The sequence below is a fragment of the Oncorhynchus nerka genome, linkage group LG12, assembly GCF_034236695.1.
Source record: "Oncorhynchus nerka isolate Pitt River linkage group LG12, Oner_Uvic_2.0, whole genome shotgun sequence".
NCBI classification, from domain to species: domain Eukaryota; kingdom Metazoa; phylum Chordata; class Actinopteri; order Salmoniformes; family Salmonidae; genus Oncorhynchus; species Oncorhynchus nerka.
The window spans coordinates 79,279,340-79,301,394 of record NC_088407.1 but is presented as its reverse complement, the minus strand read 5'-3'; the positions used below and the strand labels follow the sequence as shown (position 1 = coordinate 79,301,394).

The 22,055-nt window shown below is 43.8% G+C and overlaps 1 protein-coding gene across 1 annotated transcript; it reads right to left on the bottom strand.

The window, feature by feature from the left end:
• Positions 1–96: 96 nt before the first annotated feature.
• LOC115138740 (dihydropyrimidinase-related protein 5-like) lies at positions 97–20,868 on the bottom strand. Its single transcript, XM_029675901.2, has 14 exons — positions 20,745–20,868; positions 16,844–16,898; positions 16,446–16,658; positions 9,040–9,198; positions 8,595–8,774; positions 8,127–8,195; positions 6,676–6,720; positions 5,320–5,395; positions 4,914–5,070; positions 3,936–4,077; positions 3,078–3,220; positions 2,475–2,682; positions 2,068–2,233; positions 97–1,900 (listed from the first exon to the last, which is right to left on the bottom strand). Exons 2-14 carry the CDS (start codon positions 16,889–16,891, stop codon positions 1,815–1,817), a joined length of 1,692 nt encoding a protein of 563 aa, XP_029531761.1. The 5' UTR covers positions 16,892–16,898; positions 20,745–20,868; the 3' UTR covers positions 97–1,814.
• Between the last annotated feature and the right edge of the window lie 1,187 nt (positions 20,869–22,055).

The following is a 22,055-nucleotide window of genomic DNA, read 5'->3' as shown; positions in this document are numbered from 1 at the left end:
TTGTAATTTATTGAACCCCTTTTGCCAAATACAGCCAGCATAGGCTATAGACCATATACATAATTGTGTTATTTTTTAAAGAAACACAATTCAAGCTTGACATTTCAGTGTGGTTTTATTTGCACTCAAACTTGTGCTAAAGAGCTGCAAGAACACATAGGATAAAACTAAAACAAACCTCAGTGAAAACACCAAAGGCTGTGCAGCACCAGTAATGACCTCGTCTGCACTCTATCGCACAGTGGTAAATGAAATAGGCTATGGAAAAACTCATGTTCTCAGTAGCTTACAATGGAAGTTTGTAAAGACAACTCAAAACAGAAAGACAGTGGTTTTCATAGACACTCTTGAATAACATGTCATCCAGTGATATAATGGATTGACTGACATTGACATAAATAAACTCTGGAGAACATGCATTTTGTATATTTAAATTGCCCTTATAATACCCAACATTCAATTTGATTATAGATCATGCACTTCTCTTGCCCAATTGACAGTGTTCCAACCTTGGAAACATCAACTGAAAAGATATACAAAACTGTCAAGTACGTTTCAGTGCAAGTCAAGACCAGAATTCCACAGTGTTTTGTGCTAAGTGTTATGTGCTCAGTAGTTAACTTGAACATCCTAAGAGGAATCACAATGATACACATGTTAAGGGCATATTATCTCTATACATTAACTGTATATGTGGATAATGAGAGACTTCGCTGGTGAGAAAAAAGGCATTTCAGAGTGGAGCTAGCTAGCTAGCTAGCTAGCTTGTTGCAGACAGAGGAACGTACAGTAATATCACCACTTATTACACATAGAACACTGCTAAATATGAGTCAAATCAGTGTTCCTATGCCACAACATACAGTAAACACAGCATAGCTTCATTCATATTGATGGGAGATGAGATGATCAGAAAGGAAGAGAGTGCTACTATATTAAAATGTAAACAGGAATATAGAAGCTATAAAACCTCTGCACTTACTTAGGCTGTCATCCTCAGTTTTTCAGGACTCATATTTATAATTTTACAGTGCCCTAAAGGGGAATGACATATTCTCAATAACATTGTAACAATAAAAAATAAAATACAAGTCACATTTAAAAGTATCAGCTTGCATTTGCGTTTTAGTCAACAGACAAATGTAATCGTGAATGAAAGCGAACAGAAACTAGGCGTTTCACACAAAATGATGGTATCCACGTTGAGAGACATCCACGTTATTTCATGTCAAGTGCAATAATAAATAACTAATCATATTTATTCATGAAGATTCTGTATTAGTAGAAAAAAGTTGTTTTGTTACTCATCAAATAATGTAAGGAAAAGGCAGCTAAGTAGTACATGATACAAGTGCAGCATTGTAGGTTAAACAGAGAAATAAACCCCCCAACCCCCTAAAACCATTAGTGTATAATGACTTACAGTATTCTAACATGCATCCAAATATCCAATACAGTCAACTAGCAACTTATGTTAGCTGCTGTGGAAATTTAGTTGAAATTTGTCTAAATTTAAAAACAAAAATGTAATTTTATTTTTTAAAGTTAAGCCCAATATTGTTCAGGTTTCGACCATACAGGCAGATATCCCAATATTAAAATGTCATATAAAATGTTATTCAGACTGTCATCATATATACACTAAATACTACGCGTGTTCGTTTTTCAAATAAAATGTGAATGATGTTTTTCTTTCTATGCTTTCTGGGAGAACGTAACAAGCAGTTGTCTTGGTTGGCCCTGGTTCCATTCTTCATTGTAATTGAGAACCATGGTAGCTGTTTGGTTCTAGAACTCGCTAGTCTTCCACACAGTTACCAGATTCCACTGGATCGACCACCTGGGGGGGCCAGAATCCTCGCAGAAGATCTCTTTGGGGTTTTATCATCGATCTGGGAACCTGGAGAGATTGATAGACAACAAGATACATTACAATCTGTCAGGTTAGCAAAAATGAGCTAATTGTTGATGAGACAGAATAGACACTGCATCATAGCTGGTGATGAATAAAGTTCTCTACGCCTTAGAGGCAGGGATGCAAATGCAAAGCGATGCAGTGTGTGTTACCAGAGAGGCTGAAGCTAGACTCATGCAGGTCTCGCTGTCCTCCGTGCTTGGTGTGTGGTCGTGTTGGAGTGTCCCCATCACACGGTCCACAGTCCTTCTTCCCAGAATGCATCACTGCTACGTCTCCTTCGTACGGCTCACGCTCCACCGCCTTCAGGGCCTGACACTGAGGAGAGTCAGAGAGAGGCAGACACACAGGCAGAGAGGCAGACACACATGTGCACAGATGCACACAGACACACAGGATAATTAGTCTCTGGTTATAGACAGGTGTTTTACTAACACTTGATGACAATAAAGACGATCTGAAGCAGGTATGGAGAGTTTATGCCATTTAAAGGTCACATTTTGTCTGCTGTAAATTAACATTTGAAAATCCACATCCTGTTGATAGCTTTGTACAGTACCTTCTCCCGCTGCACCATCTTTTTATAGAGGTAGTCTGGGAAGGTCCTGAGAGGATAGAACTTCCCAGAGCCCTCAGAACACGTGAACACTCCGTTCTCATAGACCAGACGGCCACGGCTGATGGTAACCAGGGGGACACCATGGCAACGGAGACTCTCGTACAGGTTGTAGTCTCCACCCTGCACCTGGTTGTCCACAGAGATGGTCCTGGAAACAGAGAAACATGTTGTCTTCACACCTACTACTGTCATTGGTCTTGTGTGGCTCAGTCGGGAAAAACGCTAGTAACACCAGCATTGTAGGATAGATTCTCGCATGGATCATGGGCAGAACATTTATTCACTCACTGTAAGGCCAAATTTAATGCAAGGCATGTTGTAGCCCAACGCACGAGACAGCCGACAATGTGCCTTTTAAAGGCTTTTCCCCCGACATTCACAGGGATCACATTCATGTCGGGACACATGTAAATTAACCTTTCAAAGTCTGTTAAAGGAAAACCTTAACCTCCCCCAGGGGGGTTCAACCTCCCCCCAGGGGGTAAAGGGTTGATGTAGCGATAGTAGTGGGATGGGAGGGAGTGAGTGGCTAGTTTTACATACCTGGTCCCTTCTGGGTCCCAGACCACCACGTCAGCGTCAGCCCCTGGGATGATCCTACCCTTCCTGGGGTACAGGTTGTAGATCTTCGCTGCATTGGAGCTGGTTACAGCAACAAAACGGTTCTCATCCATTTTGCCTCCAACCTAGATTAGCAGGGGATGAAAATGTTCCATGTCAGAGGGAGAGGGAAATTGTGTTATCAATATGTTTACCACGGGAATCAAACATCATAGGCATTTATCATGGACCATGCACAACAAATAACAGATGCAGACAGAAATGTATCTGTTGTACCATGGTACAAGTTAGTTACAGCAACAATAGCAGATCTAATCTTTCTGTTTTTTTTCTATCCAGCTGTAGAGCTTTGCCTTCATACATGCCTTCATGTTTTTAGCCATCTGGTCGTAGAGCACAGATCTTTGCCTAGACAGATACTTATAGTATTATACATACTATAATACATCGTTGCCTAGACAGATACTATAATACATCGTTGCCTAGACAGATACTATAATACATCGTTGCCTAGACAGAGATACTATAATACTATTTATATCATTGCCTAGATAGAGATAATACTATTTATGTATTTGCCTAGACAGAGATACTATAATACTATTTATATCGTTGCCTAGACAGAGATACTATAATACTACTTATATCATTGCCTAGACAGAGATACTATAATACTATTTATATCGTTGCCTAGACAGAGATACTATAATACTATTTATATCGTTGCCTAGACAGAGATACTATAATACTATTTATATCGTTGCCTAGACAGAGATACTATAATACTATTTATATCGTTGCCTAGACAGATACTATAATACTATTTATATCGTTGCCTACCACTCCTCTCTCCCAGATGACGCTCATGCGGTCCTGGATGCCTGGGACTCCGTGGGGGATCTTTGTGAAGTCATCCTTGCCCATAGCCTTCTGTTTGGTGGTAAAGGGACGGTGGTCAGACACCACTATGTTCAGAGTGTCACTGCAGTAGACAAGAGAGAGGGAGGAGATGATAGGTCAGGGGAATCACACACACGCACCATCATTTCATTAACTTTGATTTGATAACACAATGTTCAGAGTGTCACTGTTAAAGACCAGAGAGAAGGAGGAGAGGACGAGTCAGGAGGGAAATTGAGTTGGAACATGATATTATCACTGAACGCCAACAGACTGGTGCCTGGATTATATTACTGAACGCCAACAGACTGGTGCCTGGATTATATTACTGAACGCCAACAGACTGGTGCCTGGATTATATTACTGAACGCCAACAGACTGGTGCCTGGATTATATTACTGAACGCCAACAGACTGGTGCCTGGATTATATTACTGAATGCCAACAGACTGGTGCCTGGATTATATTACTGAACGCCAACAGACTGGTGCCTAGATTATATTACTGAACGCCAACAGACTGGTGCCTAGATTCAAGCCAACGTAGATTTACGATCTGTGCACAGCGATAGAATTTTTAAGACAATTCCCAACATCACATTAGATGAAAATGCTGCGGATGTCGGCTCAAACATTAAACACGTTTTGCAGATTACGAAGGAAACGTTCCCCTCTTACTTCCCCAGTAGACTCATCAGGTAAGTGTGTGTGTGTGTGTGCTCTTACTTCCCCAGTAGACTCATCAGGTAAGTGTGTGTGTGTGTGTGTGTGTGTAAGTGTGTGTGTGTGTGTGTGTGTGTGTGTGTGTGTGTGTGTGTGTGCGCTTACATCCCCAGCAGAATCATCAGGTAAGAGTGTGTGTGTGCTCTTACTTCCCCAGCAGAATCATCAGGTAAGAGTGTGTGTGTGTGTGCTCTTACTTCCCCAGCAGACTCATCAGGTAGTTTGGTGTATTGGGGTCCAGGCGTAGAGGAGGCACTGTGACGTAGGCTGCAGCATGGGCCCAGTCCTGGTGGTAGTACTGCAGCCCGTTCAGCACTGCATGGGCCGTGGTGGTCTCCCCATGGACCACTTTACCTACAGACAGATCAGTAAGATGGGTTCCTACAGAGCCATAGATAGTCATGTGTAGTGTGTAGAATGTAGTATTGGCTAGTTACTGTACAAGACAGATGTTCACAAATCATTTGTAGTGAAGACCACATCAGACCAAGCCAGCAGAGGGTAACAAACCACAGGAAATCTCTGATCCGACAGGAGAGAACAGGACAGGTAGGACAGAACAGGACAGGTAGGACAGGACAGGAAGAACAGGACATGCCTTACCCTGCATCTTGGCTGTGGCGAGCACATTTCCTGCTGACATGCTGGACACGTTGACAAGGTAGATAGGGCAGTGGGCCTGAGGGAGAATGACAGAGAGAGAGACAACATGTTTCCTTTGCTTTCACCAGAAAAACCATTGCCCTTAATATGGCAGGGTATTTCCCAATCAGTTACACTATACACACACACAATAGTATGTGGACACCCATTCAAATGAGTGGATTTGGCTATTTCAGCCAGACCCATTTGTTGACAGGTGAATAAAAATTGAGCACACAGCCATGCAATCTCCATGGACAAACATTGGCAGTAGAATGGCCTTACAGAAGAGCTCAGTGACTTTCAACGTGGCCATGTCATAGGATGCCACCTTTCCAACAGCCCCGGTCAACTGTTAGTGCTGTTATTGTAAAGTGGAAACATCTAGGAGCAACAACCGCTCCGCCGCAAAGTGGTAGGCCACACAAGCTCACAGAACGGGATCGCCGGGTGCTGAAGTGTCTGTTCTCAGTTGTAACACTGACTACCGAGTTCCAAACTGCCTCTAAAAGCAGCATCAGTACAAGAACGGTTTGTCGAGAGCTTCATGAAATGGGTTTCCATGGCCGAGCAGCCGCATACAAACCTAAGATCACCATGCGCAATGCCAAACGTCGACTGGAGTGGTGTGAAGCTCGCAGCCATTGGACTCTGGAGCAGTGGAAGCACGTTCTCTGGAGTGATGAATCACGCTTCACCATCTGTCAGTCCGACTGACGAATCTTGGTTTGACAGATGCCAGGGGAACGCTACCTGCCCGAATGCATAGTGCCAACTAAAGTTTGGTAAAAGAGGAATAATGGTCTGGAGCTGCTTTTTAATGGTTCGGGCTAGACCGCTTAGTTCCAGTGAAGGGAAATCTTAACGCTACAGCATACAATGACATTCTAGTCGATTCTGTGCTTCCAACTTTGTGGCAACAGTTTGGGAAGGCCCTTTCCTGTTTCAGCATGACAATGCCCCTGTGCACAAAGCGAGGTCCATATAGAAATGGTTTGTCGAGATCGGTGTGGAAGAACTTGACTGGCCTGCACAGAGCCCTGACCTCAACCCCATCAGTGCCCGACCTCACAAATGTTCTTGTGGCTGAATGGAAGCAAGTCCCCATGTTCCAATATCTATTGGAAAGCCTTCCCAGAAATGTGGAGGCTGTTATAGCAGCAAAGGGTATTAACTCCATATTAATACCCATGATTTTGGAATGAGATGTTCTGATGAGCAAGTGTCCACATACTTTTGACTCACGTGGTGTACCACTGTGCTGATGTGCTTGATGATATAGAAAATGCAAAAACTTGACACAGAACACACACTCACCCTATTGGCGATGGTAATCGCACGATGGGTGGCCTCTGCCTCCAGCTGTGAGAAGAAACAGAATATTGTGGTGAGTAGCATAAGGCGCTGCTCAAAAGGTCATTGCAATATTACGAAGGGCTGATATCCATAACGCTAGGGTCATTGCAATATTACGAAGGGCTGATATCCATAACGCTAGGGTCATTGCAATATTACGAAGGGCTGATATCCATAACGCTAGGGTCATTGCAATATTACGAAGGGCTGATATCCATAACGCTAGGGTCATTGCAATATTACGAAGGGCTGATATCCATAACGCTAGGGTCATTGCAATATTACGAAGGGCTGATATCCATAACGCTAGGGTCATTGCAATATTACGAAGGGCTGATATCCATAACGCTAGGGTCATTGCAATATTACGAAGGGCTGATATCCATAACGCTAGGGTCATTGCAATATTACGAAGGGCTGATATCCATAACGCTAGGGTCATTGCAATATTACGAAGGGCTGATATCCATAACGCTAGGGTCATTGCAATATTACGAAGGGCTGATATCCATAACGCTAGGGTCATTATTACGAAGGGCTGCATTATTACGAAGGGCTGATATCCATAACGCTAGGGTCATTTGCAATATTACGAAGGGCTGATATCCATAACGCTAGGGTCATTGCAATATTACGAAGGGCTGATATCCATAACGCTAGGGTCATTGCAATATTACGAAGGGCTGATATCCATAACGCTAGGGTCATTGCAATATTACGAAGGGCTGATATCCATAACGCTAGGGTCATTGCAATATTACGAAGGGCTGATATCCATAACGCTAGGGTCATTGCAATATTACGAAGGGCTGATATCCATAACGCTAGGTCATTGCAATATTACGAAGGGCTGATATCATTAGGGTCATTGCATTGATATCAATATTACGAAGGGCTGATATCCATAACGCTAGAGTCATTACAATATTACGAAGGGCTGATATCCATAACGCTAGGTCATTCATTGCAATACGAAGGGCTGATATCCATAACGCTAGGGTCATTGCAATATTACGAAGGGCTGATATCCATAACGCTAGGGTCATTGCAATATTACGAAGGGCTGATATCCATAACGCTAGGGTCATTGCAATATTACGAAGGGCTGATATCCATAACGCTAGGGTCATTGCAATATTACGAAGGGCTGATATCCATAACGCTAGGGTCATTGCAATATTATGAAGGGCTGATATCCATAATAGAATTGTATTCCATCAGGTCTATGATGTACTGAAAGAAAGACAAGGGAGTATGTGGTCGGATATGAGTACAGGCTACAAGAGTAAAGAGAAGGTCTTCTACCTCTGCATTGCTTGCTCTTTGGGGTTTTAGGCTGGGTATCTGGAAATCACTTTGTGACAACTTCTGATGTAAAAAGGGCTTTATAAAATACATTTGATTGGTCTTACCTCCTCTGGTCTGCTGATCTCGATGCCCTCAGGGCCGCTGATGCCCAGGTCCAATGCCTCCTTGGCGCCCTAGAAAACCCACAGGATGAGGTCATGAATCCTGGTGTATGTGTTGCATCACCCATAGAAATAGAGTACACTAAATATGTCCGCCGACCCATCCATCACGTAACGTTGAATGTCCGTTCTAGTAATTCTAGCTCTATGGTCTCTGTCTCACCTCTGCTCTGCCACCAGTTCTCACAACTCAACTCATATGAAATTGCACTTACCAAGCCTACCTGTAAATATCCTTTGATATTCTGATGTTGATGTTTGTATGTATTGTGGTTGCTGCAAATGACTTTCCTCATTGAAATAAGTTTTTAGAAGCTGAATCATTACAGATAATTTCTTTCTGTTCAAAGATACGATGGAAGAAAAGTCAGTGACATGGAACTACATATTGAACCAGAGACTCTGACCCACCTCGGCCACCAGCTCTCCGTTCTCAGCGTGTACACGGGCCACGGCCCCGATGTCCTTACAGTTCTGTAGGGCCTGGAAGAGCTCAGAGTCCCTCAGCATGAACAGGTCCTTATAGGCCATGAACATCTGGAACGAGTTGATGCCTTTATCTCTCACCAGGCTCTCCATCTCAGCTCGTACCTATAGGTCAGGGGTTAGAGTTTAGAGTTCACCTGTACGATGAACAGTCAGGAATCACACCTTTTCACATTATCGTGCCTACCTGAATATGTACTGTGATATCTTCCTTTCATAATGTATTTTCCAGCACAGATCCAGCAACTTGTGGATGTGTAATCAGGCCAGTGTAGTAAAGATTGGCTCTGTTTGGTTCATCTTAGCTCAGTAAAATGGAAAAGGGTATAATACCACCGGACTCCAGTTATCAAAGGAGTACGACAGTTACCTTTGGCCCCCACCAGGTGACCCCCATATGCAGGGCGTAATCGCAGCAGGCTTTATTGTCAGCCTGGGAGCGGGTCTTCTCATAGGCTTCCAGCAGAGATTCGTTCTTCTCTGGTAACACATGTCCTATAACCATGGTGGTCCCTCCAGCCAGGGCTGCCTGTACAAGGAATAGAAAAAGATGACATACTCACATTCAATGTATTTGAGCAGGTCTTTATAAAAGGTGATGGGACCTAGGTAGTGGAAACGTTGTCACCTATAAGGCACAAGGCAGCATAGGTTGTATTAGAGGACACACACATGCCCTCTAAGGCCTCGTAACCTTGTCACATCTAGTTAGTAGGTAATTGCATTGATTATTCTCTATAAATTTAGAGCAAGACAGAATGAACATGTCACTGTTGCCCCAGCTTTGAAATTAATCAACAGTAAAATGTGTCACTTACCCATAATGATGGCCTTAACGTTTATTTGCTGGGTGGATGTTATAGTCTGCACCCCAAATGGCACCCTATTCCATGTACTACGGACCACCTATGGACCCTGGTCAAAAGAAGTGCTCTATATAGGAACTAGGGTGCCATATGTAACACACACACATGGAAAACCCATACATCTATCAGTAACCCAAACCAGGGGGGTCTAATGAAGAGTTATTATAGTAATTAAAGACGGTCAGTGAGCTAACTAATGTATATCAAGCAGCGGTCAGTCCTCTCATTGTTTATTACAACAAGGACCATCAATCAGCTGAGGCAGACATAACAGATCCAAAATGTAGGAATGAACAATGCATTATATGGCTATCCTAATAGTCAAACATTTAAAATATGATTCTATAGGATACATTTCTATAATCATAGATTCCGACGTATGAAAGCTTCACTACTGCTCCATTACATGTTCAGAATCCTTTTTCCCCCTTTAACGAGTGACGCGAACAATAAACTGCTTTCTCGGGAACAGGCCCAGATCCCCATGATTTGCGTGAAGAGGGTGTGAAGAAAAAGGGGCGGAGGACGGGCTGCCTTCTGAGAATTCGTAGGCGATCGAATAAACCCCCACTTCCTTCCATTCTGCTATCAAACGTGCAATCTTTGGACAATAAAATATATGACCTAAGCGAAAGATTAAACTACCAACGGGACATTAAACTGTAATATCTTATGCTTCACGGAGACGTGGCTGAACGACGACACCATCAACATACAGCTGGCTGGTAATACGCTGCACCGGCAGGATAGAACAGCGGTGTCTGGTAAGACAAGGGGTGGAGGACAATGGATTTTTGTAAATAACAGCTGGTGCACGATATCTAAGGAAGTCTCGAGCTATTGCTCGCCTGAGGTAGAATATCTCATGATGAACTGTAGACCACACTTCCAACCTAGAGAATTTTCATCTGTATTTTACGTAGCCGTTTACGTACCACCACAGTCAAGAGGCTGGCACTAAGACAGCATTGAATGAGCTGTATTCCACCATAAGCAAACAAGAAAACCCCCACCCAGAGGTGGCGCTCCTAGTAGCCAGGGACTTTAATGTAGGGAAAATTAAATCAGTTTTACCAAATTTCTATCAGCATGTTAAATGTGCAACCAGAGGGAAGGGGAAAATCTTTTATAAAAACTCTGGACCACCTTTACTCCACACACAGAGACACATACAAAGCTCTCCCTCGCCCTCCATTTGGCAAATCTCACCATAATTCTATCCGCCTGATTCCTGCTTACAAGCAAACATTTAAGCAGGAAGCACCAGTGACTAGGTCAATAAAAAAGTGTTCAGATGAAGCTGATGCTAAGCTACAGGAATGTTTTGCTAGCAGAGACTGGAATATTTTCCGCGATTCCTCCGATGGCATTGAGGAGTATACCACATCAGTCATTGGCTTCATCAATAAGTGCATCGATGACATCATCCCAACATTGACCATACCCCAACCAGAAGCCATGTATTACAGGCAACATCCGCACTGAGCTAAAGGCTAGAGCTGCCACTTTCAAGGAGCAGGACTCTAACCCGGAAGCTTATAAGATATCCAAATATGCCCTCCGACGAACCATCAAACAGGCAAAGTGTCAATACAGGACTAAGATTGAATCGTACTACACCGGCTATGAGGCTTGTCGGATGTGGCAGGGCTTGCAAACCATTACAGACTACAACAGGAAGCACAGCCGAGAGCTGCCCAGTGACACGAGCCTACCAGACAAGGTAACCTACCTCTATGCTTGCTTCGAGGCAAATAACACTGAAACATGCATGAGAGCACCAGCTGTTCTGGAAGACTGTGTGATCACACTCTCCGCAGCCGATGTGAGTAAGACTTTTAAACAGGTCAACATTCACAAGGCCACAGGGCCAGACGGATTACCAGGACGTGTACTGCGAGCATATGCTAACCAACTGGCAAGGGTCTTCACTGACATTTTCAATGTCTCCCTGTCGGAGTCTGTAATACCAACATGTTTCAAGCAGACCACCATAGTCCCAGTGCCCAAGACCACTAAGGTAACCTGCCTAAACGACTACTGACCCATAGCACTCACGTCTGTAGCCATGAAGTGCTTCGAAAGGCTGGTCATGGCTCACATCAACACCAGTATCCCAGAAACCCTAGACCCACTCCAATTTGCATACCGCCCCAACAGATCCACAGATGATGCAATCTCTATTGCACACCGCACTGCCCTTTCCCACCTGGACAAAAGGAACACCTATGTGAGAATGCTATTCATTGACTACAGCTCAGCGTTCAACACCATAGTGCCCTCAAAGCTCAAGGAACCTGGGACTAAACACCTCCCTCTGCAACTGGATCCTGGACTTCCTGACAGGATGCCCCCAGGCATGATAAGGGTAGGTAACAACACATCCGCCACGCTGATCCTCAACACAGGGGCCCCTCAAGGGTGTGTGCTCATGTCCTCCTGTACTCCCTGTTCACGGACAGGCATGACTCAAACACCATCATTAAGTTTGCCGATGACACAACAGTGGTAGGCCTGATCATCAACAACGACGAGACAGCCTTTAGGGAGGAGGTCAGAGACCTCAACGTGATCAAGACAAAGGAGATGATTGTGGACTACAGGAAAAAGAGAACCGAGCACGCCACCATTCTCATCTACGGGGCTGCAGTGGAACAGGTTGAAAGCTTTGAGTTCCTTGGTGTCTACATCACCCACAAACTAACATGGTCCAAGCACACCAAGACAGTTGTGAAGAGGGCACGACAAAACCTATTCCCCCTCAGGAGACTGAAATGGTCCAAACACACCAAGACAGTTGTGAAGAGGGCACGACAAACCCTAATTCCCCCTCAGGAGACTGAAAAGATTTGGCATGGGTCCTCAGATCCTCAAAAGGTTCTACAGCTGCACCATCGAGAGTATCCTGACTGGTTGCATCACTGCCTGGTATGGCAACTGCTCGGCCTCCGACCGCAAGGCACTACAGAGGGTAGTGCGAACGGCCCAGTACATCACTGGGGCCAAGCTTTTTTAACTGCATTGTTGGTTAGGGGCTCATAAGTAAACATTTCACTGTAAGGTCTACACCTGTATTATTTGGTGCATGTGACTAATAAAATTTGTTCTAAATCTTTCGAAAACCAGGTTGATACTGATGTAAAACAACAAAATACCTACTATATTAAATCCTTTAAAACACCAACCGAGTCTGTTACTGTGCTGTTAAGTGCATCATCCAAATAGCATCTTTGAGTCAGCTGACCCTAGAGAGAGTGGAGGAGTGTCTGGTAAGGGTTGTAAGTGTGTCTAGTGTAGTGTGTTTGAAAACTATTGTCTTCAAGCAAAATGACCTGAGGGAAAAGGTTTTTTTCAGCTGTCTCTGCAGCAGCCCCATGGTAGCCATGGAAACAAAAACCGATCTGCATTTGTCTTGGTACTCTAGCCAGGCAGCACAGCAGCAGCTACGGTCTATTGATGGGGGGGGGGATGATAACATACCCTTGGCTAGGTTGTGGTCTAAAACACAGCTATGCTCTCAGACGCTGTGTGTAATCTCTGGGTGGTTGAGCATGATGATGGATGAGTCATCCATGCCCTGAAATGAACTGGGATAGCCCCAGTCTCAGTCTGCTTGCTTCCCCAGCCCCACCACCTCCTCTCTGTATCTCTCGCTTTCCTTCATCTGCTGTCTCCATCTCTCTCAAATTCAAATTTAAGCAGTTTTATTGGCATGAAAAACATTGAGTCAATATTGCCATAGCAACAAATGTATACAATATACATTGTAATAAAAACGTATTTTATAATATCAAATAGAGAAACGGAGAGCGACTATTTTAACTGTCTCTCACTTTATCCCTCTCTCTATCTATCCCTCCAGCTCTCCCTCCAGTGCACTGATAGAACAGCATAGAAAACAGAATTGAATAGAACAGAATAAAATGGAGAAAGGAAAAGAATACAGAATATAATGGAATAGAATTCAATTCTTTCCGGCCTGTTTAGTCCGCTGCTGTTTGACTGCATCAGGAGTCAGCACACCCTGCTACAGATTCCACAGCTTCCTGCTACATCATCTATAGAAATCATTGATGGGGAAGTGAGTTATGTCATAAAATAAAGAGGACTCAGAACAGAGAATAATGTATCATATCTAACTTGAGTCAGCAGAATTATGCATCCCCATCTCGATCTAAATAAATGCAGCATCTGAGTCCTAACTACACCCGGTTTAATTGTAGTTCTCTGAATATTTCTTACTCACTCCCTGAATCCCTAATCAACCCCTAGCTATTTCTGTAGATCAAAGAGAATTGGTCATTCATTGGCAACATGGTAATTACTTCAATTTGCCTTCTGAGAGGTTGAGTGGGATTTTGTCCTTCTATCCAGATCTCCAGGAGTGTGTAGGGATGAGGGAATGAGGGACTACGGGTCGACTTGGGATTCAGGAAGGAAGGATTCAGGAGTCTGTCTCCACACAAAATCTTAAGTTATTTTCCTCACGCTGCAAGGCACACTGGGAAAATGAGTTTATTTAGTTACCATGGTGGTCCAGTGGGTTACAGTGAGGTGGAATATGTCTGACAGATGGTTGTTAGTTTCCCACAAGGCTGGGTCAATTATCAATTGATGCATGGTAACTACATCTCCGTCTTCCCATAACACCGGATTGACTCTCGTTGCTGTACAAAACCATATAGTGCCTTCTCTAACAATAGTTGCTACTATTACATTTGACAGTTCATCATTGCAATGACCTATTTGTATAGTATATTGCCAAATTCCCAGAGGGCATTGTAATAATGACGTCATTACAACCTGTTCTTCCCACTGGAAATGTCATTGTTGTAACTGAGTATTTGTCATTGCTAGTCCAACCTTGCTGCAGGTTTCTACCAAAATACAGAGAGAGACAGAGAGAGAGCGTAATGCCAGTCCTAAAACACGTGTCCTTTTTGTCAATGTATCAACGTTGTTTGATACAGCCTTTTTTACAACTAGTAACCCTGCCTTAATCCCCAAACAGCAAGCAGCAGCACAGTAGCAAAGTATCCCTAGAAGGAAGAAACCTGGAGAGGAACCAGACTCAGAGGCGAGGCCCTCTGGCATTACCCTCAATAACCCAGTGCATCCAACAGCACTGGGTTATTGAGGGTAATGCCTACAGCACTGGGGTATTGAGGGTAATGCCTACATCACTGGGGTATTGAGGGTAATGCATACTGCACTGGGCCATCGAGGATAATGCACACAGCGCTGGGCCATTGAGGATAATGCACACAGCGCTGGGCTATTGAGGGTAATGCACACTGCACTGGGCCATTGGGGATAATGCATACTGCACTGGGTTATTGAGGGTAATGCCTACCACACTGGGTTATTGAGGGCAATGCACACCGCACTGTGTTATTGAGGGTAATGCACACTGCACTGGGTTATTGAGGGTAATGCACACTGCACTGGGTTATTGGGGGTAATGCACACTGCACTGGGTTATTGAGGGTAATGCACACTGCACTGGGTTATTGAGGGTAATGCACACTGCACTGGGTTATTGAGGGTAATGCCTACCACACTGGGTTATTGTGTCAGGCCCTGATCTGTTTCACCTGTTCCTGTTATTGTCTCCATCCCCTCCAGGTGTCACTTATTTCCCCCAGTGTATTTATCCCTGTGTTTCCTGTCTCTTTGTGCCAGTTCGTCTTGTATGTTCAAGTCAACCAGTGTATTTTTCTATTTTCTTTTACTAGTCCTCCCGCATTTGACCTTTGCCTGTTTTTCTGGACTCCATTCCCGCCTGCCTGACCATTCTGCCTGTCCTGGCCTCGAGCCCCGCCTGCCTGACCATTCTGCCTGCCCTGGCCTCGAGCCTGCCTGACCATTCTGCCTGCCCTGGCCACGAGCCTGCCTGACCATTCTGCCTGCCCTGGCCTCGAGCCTGCCTGACCATTCTGCCTGCCCTGGCCTCGAGCCTGCCTGACCATTCTGCCTGCCCTGGCCTCGAGCCTGCCTGACCATTCTGCCTGCCCTGGCCTCGAGCCTGCCTGCCATTCTGTACCTCTGGAACTGAACTGGTTTTGACCTTTTGCCTGTTCACGACCAGTCTCTTGCCTGCCCCTTTTGGATTGTTAATAAACTTCTTGGACTCTATGCCCTTATATATTGAGGGTAATGCCACCACACTGTTATTGAGGGTAACGCCTACAGCACTGGGTTATTGAGGGTAATGCCACCACACTGTTATTGAGGGTAGCGCCTACAGCGCTGGGTTATTGAGGGTAATGCCTACAACACTGGGTTATTGAGGGTAATGCCTACAGCGCTGGGTTATTGAGGGTATGCCTATAACACTGGGTTATTGAGGGTAGCGCCTACAACACTGGGTTATTGAGGGTAATGCCTACAGCGCTGGGTTATTGAGGGTATGCCTACAACACTGGGTTATTGAGGGTAGCGCCTACAACACTGGGTTATTGAGGGTAATGCCTACAGCGCTGGGTTATTGAGGGTATGCCTACAACACTGGGTTATTGAGGGTAGCGCCTACAACACTGGGTTATTGAGGGTAATGCCTACAGCGCTGGGTTATTGAGGGTAGCGCCTACAACACTGGGTTATTGCGGGTAGCGCCTACAACACTGGGTTATTGCGGGTAGCACCTACAACACTGGGTTATTGCGGGTAATGCCTACAGCGCTGGGTTATTGAGGGTATGCCTACAACACTGGGTTATTGAGGGTAGCGCCTACAACACTGGGTTATTGAGGGTAATGCCTACAGCGCTGGGTTATTGAGGGTAATGCCTACAACACTGGGTTATTGAGGGTAATGCCTACAACACTGGGTTATTGAGGGTAATGCCTACAGCAGTGTTTCTCTCAACCTCACAGAGAGGACTCCTGAAGACCATACAGCCAACAGATACCTTGGTGCCGCTGTAGTAGTCGTCCACGGTGGTAGCATTCATGAAAGTCTGCTGGAGGTGCACACTGGTGTCGATCCCCCCGGGGAGGACCAGTTTCCCAGAAGCGTCAATCACCTTGGCCCCTCCCGGGATCATCAGCCCCTCCCCCACCTGCATAATGATGCCGTTCTCAATGTAGACGTCTGCCTCCTGCGTCAAGTCATCGTTCACCACCTGGTGGAAAAAATATGCATGAATCAGGTGATGGGCAGAAGAAAAATAAATGAATAAATGAAACAGGTAATATCTGCAACACTCCCCAGTGATTTATTTCAGATGAACAGACAATGTTTCAATCCCACTGGGATCTTCACCACCACCATCAATAACCACAACAGCAGTCAACACAACACACCCACCTTGCCACCCTTGATCAGGATCCTGGTTGTCGCTGAACTGGAAGACATGATGGCTCTGGAAGAGAGAAGTGAAGGGTTAGCACTTTTCTCACTTGTGGTGCAGGGAGTTACAGTCCCAAAATTAAACATTGTAGAAGATTTTTGTTGTTGTTGATTTAACCTCTGCATATTTTCTCTGAAAGAGCGACACGCAGATGAGAAATCACTTTTCACTCTCATGGAGAATGGTATTCGTTTCCTGACCAGCAATACCACAACTACAACTTGGTATATACAAGCAGTGGTACTACTGACAGTCATTGGCATTACATTCAGATGAAGAGGGAGGGACCCAGTGAAGAACACAAATGAATCGCTGTGTTCTAAAACAAGTTATAACACAATAAATAGTGTTCTCAGCTTGGCCAGGCTGCTGTAACATCAACTAGCAGGCTTGACTCGGAGGCTGTGTCTGTCACTGAGTATGACCAAACACCCCTTATCTGTCTGGACGAAAACACACACTGGTTTCTGTCCACCGCAGAATTACATTCTATTATTTATTACTCTAAAACCACACGTGAACCTGTACATACAGTTGAAGTTGGAAGTTTACCATACACTTAGGTTAGAGTCATTAAACCTCGTTTTTCAACCACAAATTTCTTGTTATCAAACTATAGTTTTGGCAAGTCGGTTAGGACATCTACTTTGTGCATGACACAAGTAATTTTTCCAACAATTGATTACAGACAGATTATTTCACTGTATCACAATTCCAGTGGGTCAGAAGTTTACATACACTAAGTATGTAAACGGGGTGGTAGGGTAGCCTAGTGGATAGAGCGTTGGACTAGTAACCGGAAGGTTGCGAGTTCAAATCCCCAAATCTGTCGTTTTGCCCCTGAACAGGCAGTTAACCCACAGTTCCTAGGCCGTCATTGAAATTAAGAATTTGTTCTTAACTGACTTGCCTAGTTAAATAAATGTAAAATAACATTTTTTTAAAATAAGTTGACTGTGCCTTTAAACAGCTTGGAAAATTCCAGAAAATTATGTCATGGCTTTAGAAGCTTCTGATAGGCGAATTGACATCATTTGAGTCAATTGGACGTGTACTTGTGGATGTATTTCAAGGCCTACCTTCAAACTCTGTGCCTCTTTGCTTGACATCAAAAATCAAAAGAAATAAGCCAAGGCTTGTAGACCTCCACAAGCCTGGTTCATCCTTGGGAGTAATTTCCAAATGCCTGAAGGTACCACGTTCATCTGTACAAACAATAGTACGCAAGTGGGGGAACTATGGGAACACGCATCCGTCATACGGCTCGGGAAGGAGAAGCATTCTGTTCCCTAGAGATTAAGGTACTTTGGTCCGAGAAGTGCAAATCAATCCCAGAACCACAGCAAAGGACCTTGTGAAGATGCTGGAGGAAACAGGTACAAAAGTATCTATATCCCCAGTAAAACGAGTCCTATATCAACATAACCTGAAAGGCCTCTCAGCAAGGAAGAAGCCACTGTTCCAAAACCGCCATAAAAAAAGCCAGACTACGGTTTGCAACTACACATCGGGACAAAGATCGTACATTTTGGAGAAATGTCCTCTGGTCTGATGAAATAAAAAGAGAACTGTTTGGCCATAATGACTATCGTTATGTTTGGAGGAAGAAGGGGGAGGCTTGCAAGCCGAAGAACACCATCCCAACCGTGAAGCACGGGGTTGGCAGCATCATGATGTGGGGGTGCTTTGCTGCAGGAGGGACAGGTGCACTTCAAAAAATAGATGGTATCATGAGAATGGGAAATTATGTGGATATATTGAAGCAACATCTCAAGACATCAGTCAGGAAGTTAAAGCTTGGTCTCAAATGGGTCTTCCAAATGGACAATGACCCCAAGCATACTTACAAAGTTGTGGCAAAATTGCTTAAGAACAACAATCTCAAGGTATTGGAGTGGCCATCACAAAGCCCTGACCTCAATCCCATTGAAAAAGCATGTGCGAGCAAGGAGGCCTGCAAACCTGACTCAGATACACCAGCTCTGTCAGGAAGAATGGGACAAAATTCACCCAACTTATTGTGGGAAGCTTGTGGAAGGCTACCTGAAACGTTTGACCCAAGTTAAACAATTTAAAGACAATGCTACCAAATACTAATTGAGTGCATGTAAACGTCTGTCCCACTGGGAATGTGATGAAAGAAATAAAAGCTGAAATAAATCATGCTCTACTATTATTCTGACATTTCACATTCTTAAAAATAAAGTGGTGATTCTAACTGACCTAAGTTAGGGAATTTTTACTAGGATTAAATGTCAGGAATTGTGAAAAACTGAGTTGAAATGTATTTTGCTACAATGTATGTAAACTTCCAACTTCAACTGTACATACTGTATAGGTGTACTGTGGTGTAGGTATACTGTGGTGCAGGACAGAGGGATCTATTATCTCATCAGAATGTGAAGATATTCACATTTTCCAATACAATACAATGTATTGGAATAATATGATAAATATTGTGTGTGCATGGTGTGAGACGTGGTGGGTGTGAGAGTATGCGTTCTCTGTGCACAGTGAGGGCTATGCAGACTGTGCACCATGCCTACGTGTGTGGGTGTGAGGGTGCGGCAGCTGGAAGGTTCACCACATGCTCCCTCTCCTCATAGCTCCAGATAGGGAGCTGAGATTATCTATATAAAAATGTTGACTAGATGACATCTTGATCAGGCATGCTCAGATGCAAATCTAGGCCAATTGTAAAGGCAGACAGCTGATGTCTAAAACTTCACATTGAAATATGGGAGGGAGGGAACATTTACATTTACATTTAAGTCATTTAGCAGACGCTCTTATCCAGAGCGACATACAAATTGGACATGCATCAACCATTTGTTATCCATCACTTCTACTGGTTGACCCACATCTTACTGAGTGTTTTATGATGTATAATTAATGAAGGAATGAAGTTACAACAATATGCCTTCCCCGGGTAGAATAGAAACACATACAGGCTACTTATTTTTTACACATTTCAGGGTGGAGCACAAATAATTAGGCTACTGCAGAAATAATACCAGCAGGTTGTCTAGTGTAGGCTAGCCTATGTATTGTCGGACCTAAGTATTTTACAAATAGTGTTTATAAGATATTTCACAAAATTGTCACAAACATAGATATGACAGTAGCCAACGTGGACAATTGGTCATGGAGTTTGAAACGTTACAGATTGAAACAACCATAAATTATAGCAATTCCAACGTTACTGCACATGTTAATGGCTAGACCCTAGCTTATAGTCTATAACAAATAAGGGCAGACTTTTCTTTGAATATAATAAATCATAGATCAACAATAATACATTACATTGGCACAAAGAAACATCGGCCTTCAGGATACATAATGTTCCAAACCGATGCAGAAAACAGTTTCCAAAACCCTCCCTCCCATAATAACGGAACACCTTATATGAATAAATACTCTCTTCCATCCCACAGTCTAAAAAATAATGTTGCACTTGGAACCTAGAAATCGATGGGCCAAATTCATAGCATGTGCAATTGGATAGCTAGCTATAGCGCTTACGTTCCCTGTCTGAGTTCCATATGCTGTCTACCGGTAGCCTACAGCCTATTAGGTTATAATTTCGACTAGCCAACAAAAGCTAATGATGGCATGAAAGGAATTAGGAAGGCAGAATCAGAAATATACAAGAAGTCAGGACGCCGGGTAGCAGACACTAGACATTCAGCCAGTCAGAATGAGAAACAAAGTATCCACATAAAGCAAGCGTCGTTGTCTAGGGCCGATCCATTGGCTACACCCGCACAGAGTCTGGGTCCCCAAGTCAAAGCTTCTTCACTTTATTCTTAGTACATAACTGTATGCTAAGGCTGCATATCACAATCTCGTTCCACATACCTCTCCTACCGGCCTACGACTCCAAAACGCCTTTTGGGTTACTTTCTGATAGCCTACCACAGCACCAATCCGCTGAATGAGACGAACACTTGCGGTAGACAGTGAGCAGACTCCAGGCTTCTCAACCTCCGGTCACAGCATCCAAGCCCGTGCAACGTGCAGACCCTCCAATCACCGGTAGATAATGCAGATCGGCCACCAGAGGAACCAATCAGTATGCACTTAGGGCGTATCCACTTGGAGGGGGCTGTACCGTTATTGGAGGCAGTGGGTAGGAACAGAGAGGAAGAGGCGAAGAGAGAGGTTTTACTCCGCCCAACATCTGTCCACGAAAAAAAACCACGAAGTGAGGAATCTTTGTATGGAGGTCAACGAGAGTGTCGAATTTGGTCAACAAAAAATGTAATTGCTAATTTGCTATGTAAGGCATATGTGATCGAATAGAAGTTTCCTAACAGTGATCGAATAGAAGTTTCGTAACAGTTAGGTTGTTACAAATGTACTAACAATATAAATGTACAAATAACGTAAGTGAAGCATGTGGCATTTCGGCAACTTAGAAAAAAAAACATATATCAGAGTTGTACAAATTGAGATGGTCTGGTATAAATTGGCCCGCAGAGTGAAGGAAAAGCAGCCAACAACTGCTCAGCATATGTGGGAACTCCTTCAAGACTGGAAAAACATTTCTCTTGAAGCTGGCTGAGAGAAAGCCAAAAGTGTGCAAAGCTGTCATCAAGGCAAAGGGTGGCTACTTTGAAGAATCTCAAATATAAAATATATTTTGATATGTTTAACACTTCTTTGGTTACTACATGATTCCATATGTGTTACTTCATAGTTTTGATGTCTTCACTATTATTCTACAATGTAGAACATAGTACAAATAAAATAAAACCTTGAATGAGTAGATGTGTCCAAACTTTTGATTTGGTACTGTATATATACAGTTGAAGTCTGAATTTTACATACACTTAACCACCTAACTGAGGAACTCAATTTAACCTTGCGCAATACCCTAGATGCAGTTGCACCCCTAAAAACTAAAAACGTTTCTCATAAGAAACTAGCTCCCTGGTACACAGAAAATACCCGAGCTCTGAAGCAAGCTTCCAGAAAATTGTAACGGAAATGGCGCCACACCAAACTGGAAGTCTTCTGACTAGCTTGGAAAGACCGTACTGTGCAGTACCGAAGAGCCCTTACTGCTGCTCGATCATCCTATTTTTCTAACTTAATTGAGGAAAATAAGAACAATCCAAAATTCTATTTTGATACTGTCGCAAAGCTAACTAAAAAGCAGCATTCCCC

What these genes read in the sequence shown, in the direction of transcription:
- LOC115138740 (XM_029675901.2), bottom strand. Translation starts at nt 16,891, where the DNA reads ATGTCTTCCAGTTCAGCGACAACCAGGATCCTGATCAAGGGTGGCAAG. An exon ending in CGCCACAGCCAAGATGCAGG is followed by an intron (nt 5,071 to 5,319) that starts GTAAGGCATGTC and finishes ATCTGTCTGTAG; the next exon opens with GTAAAGTGGTCCATGGGGAG. An exon ending in AGATGGTGCAGCGGGAGAAG is followed by an intron (nt 2,234 to 2,474) that starts GTACTGTACAAA and finishes GACTCTCCTCAG; the next exon opens with TGTCAGGCCCTGAAGGCGGT.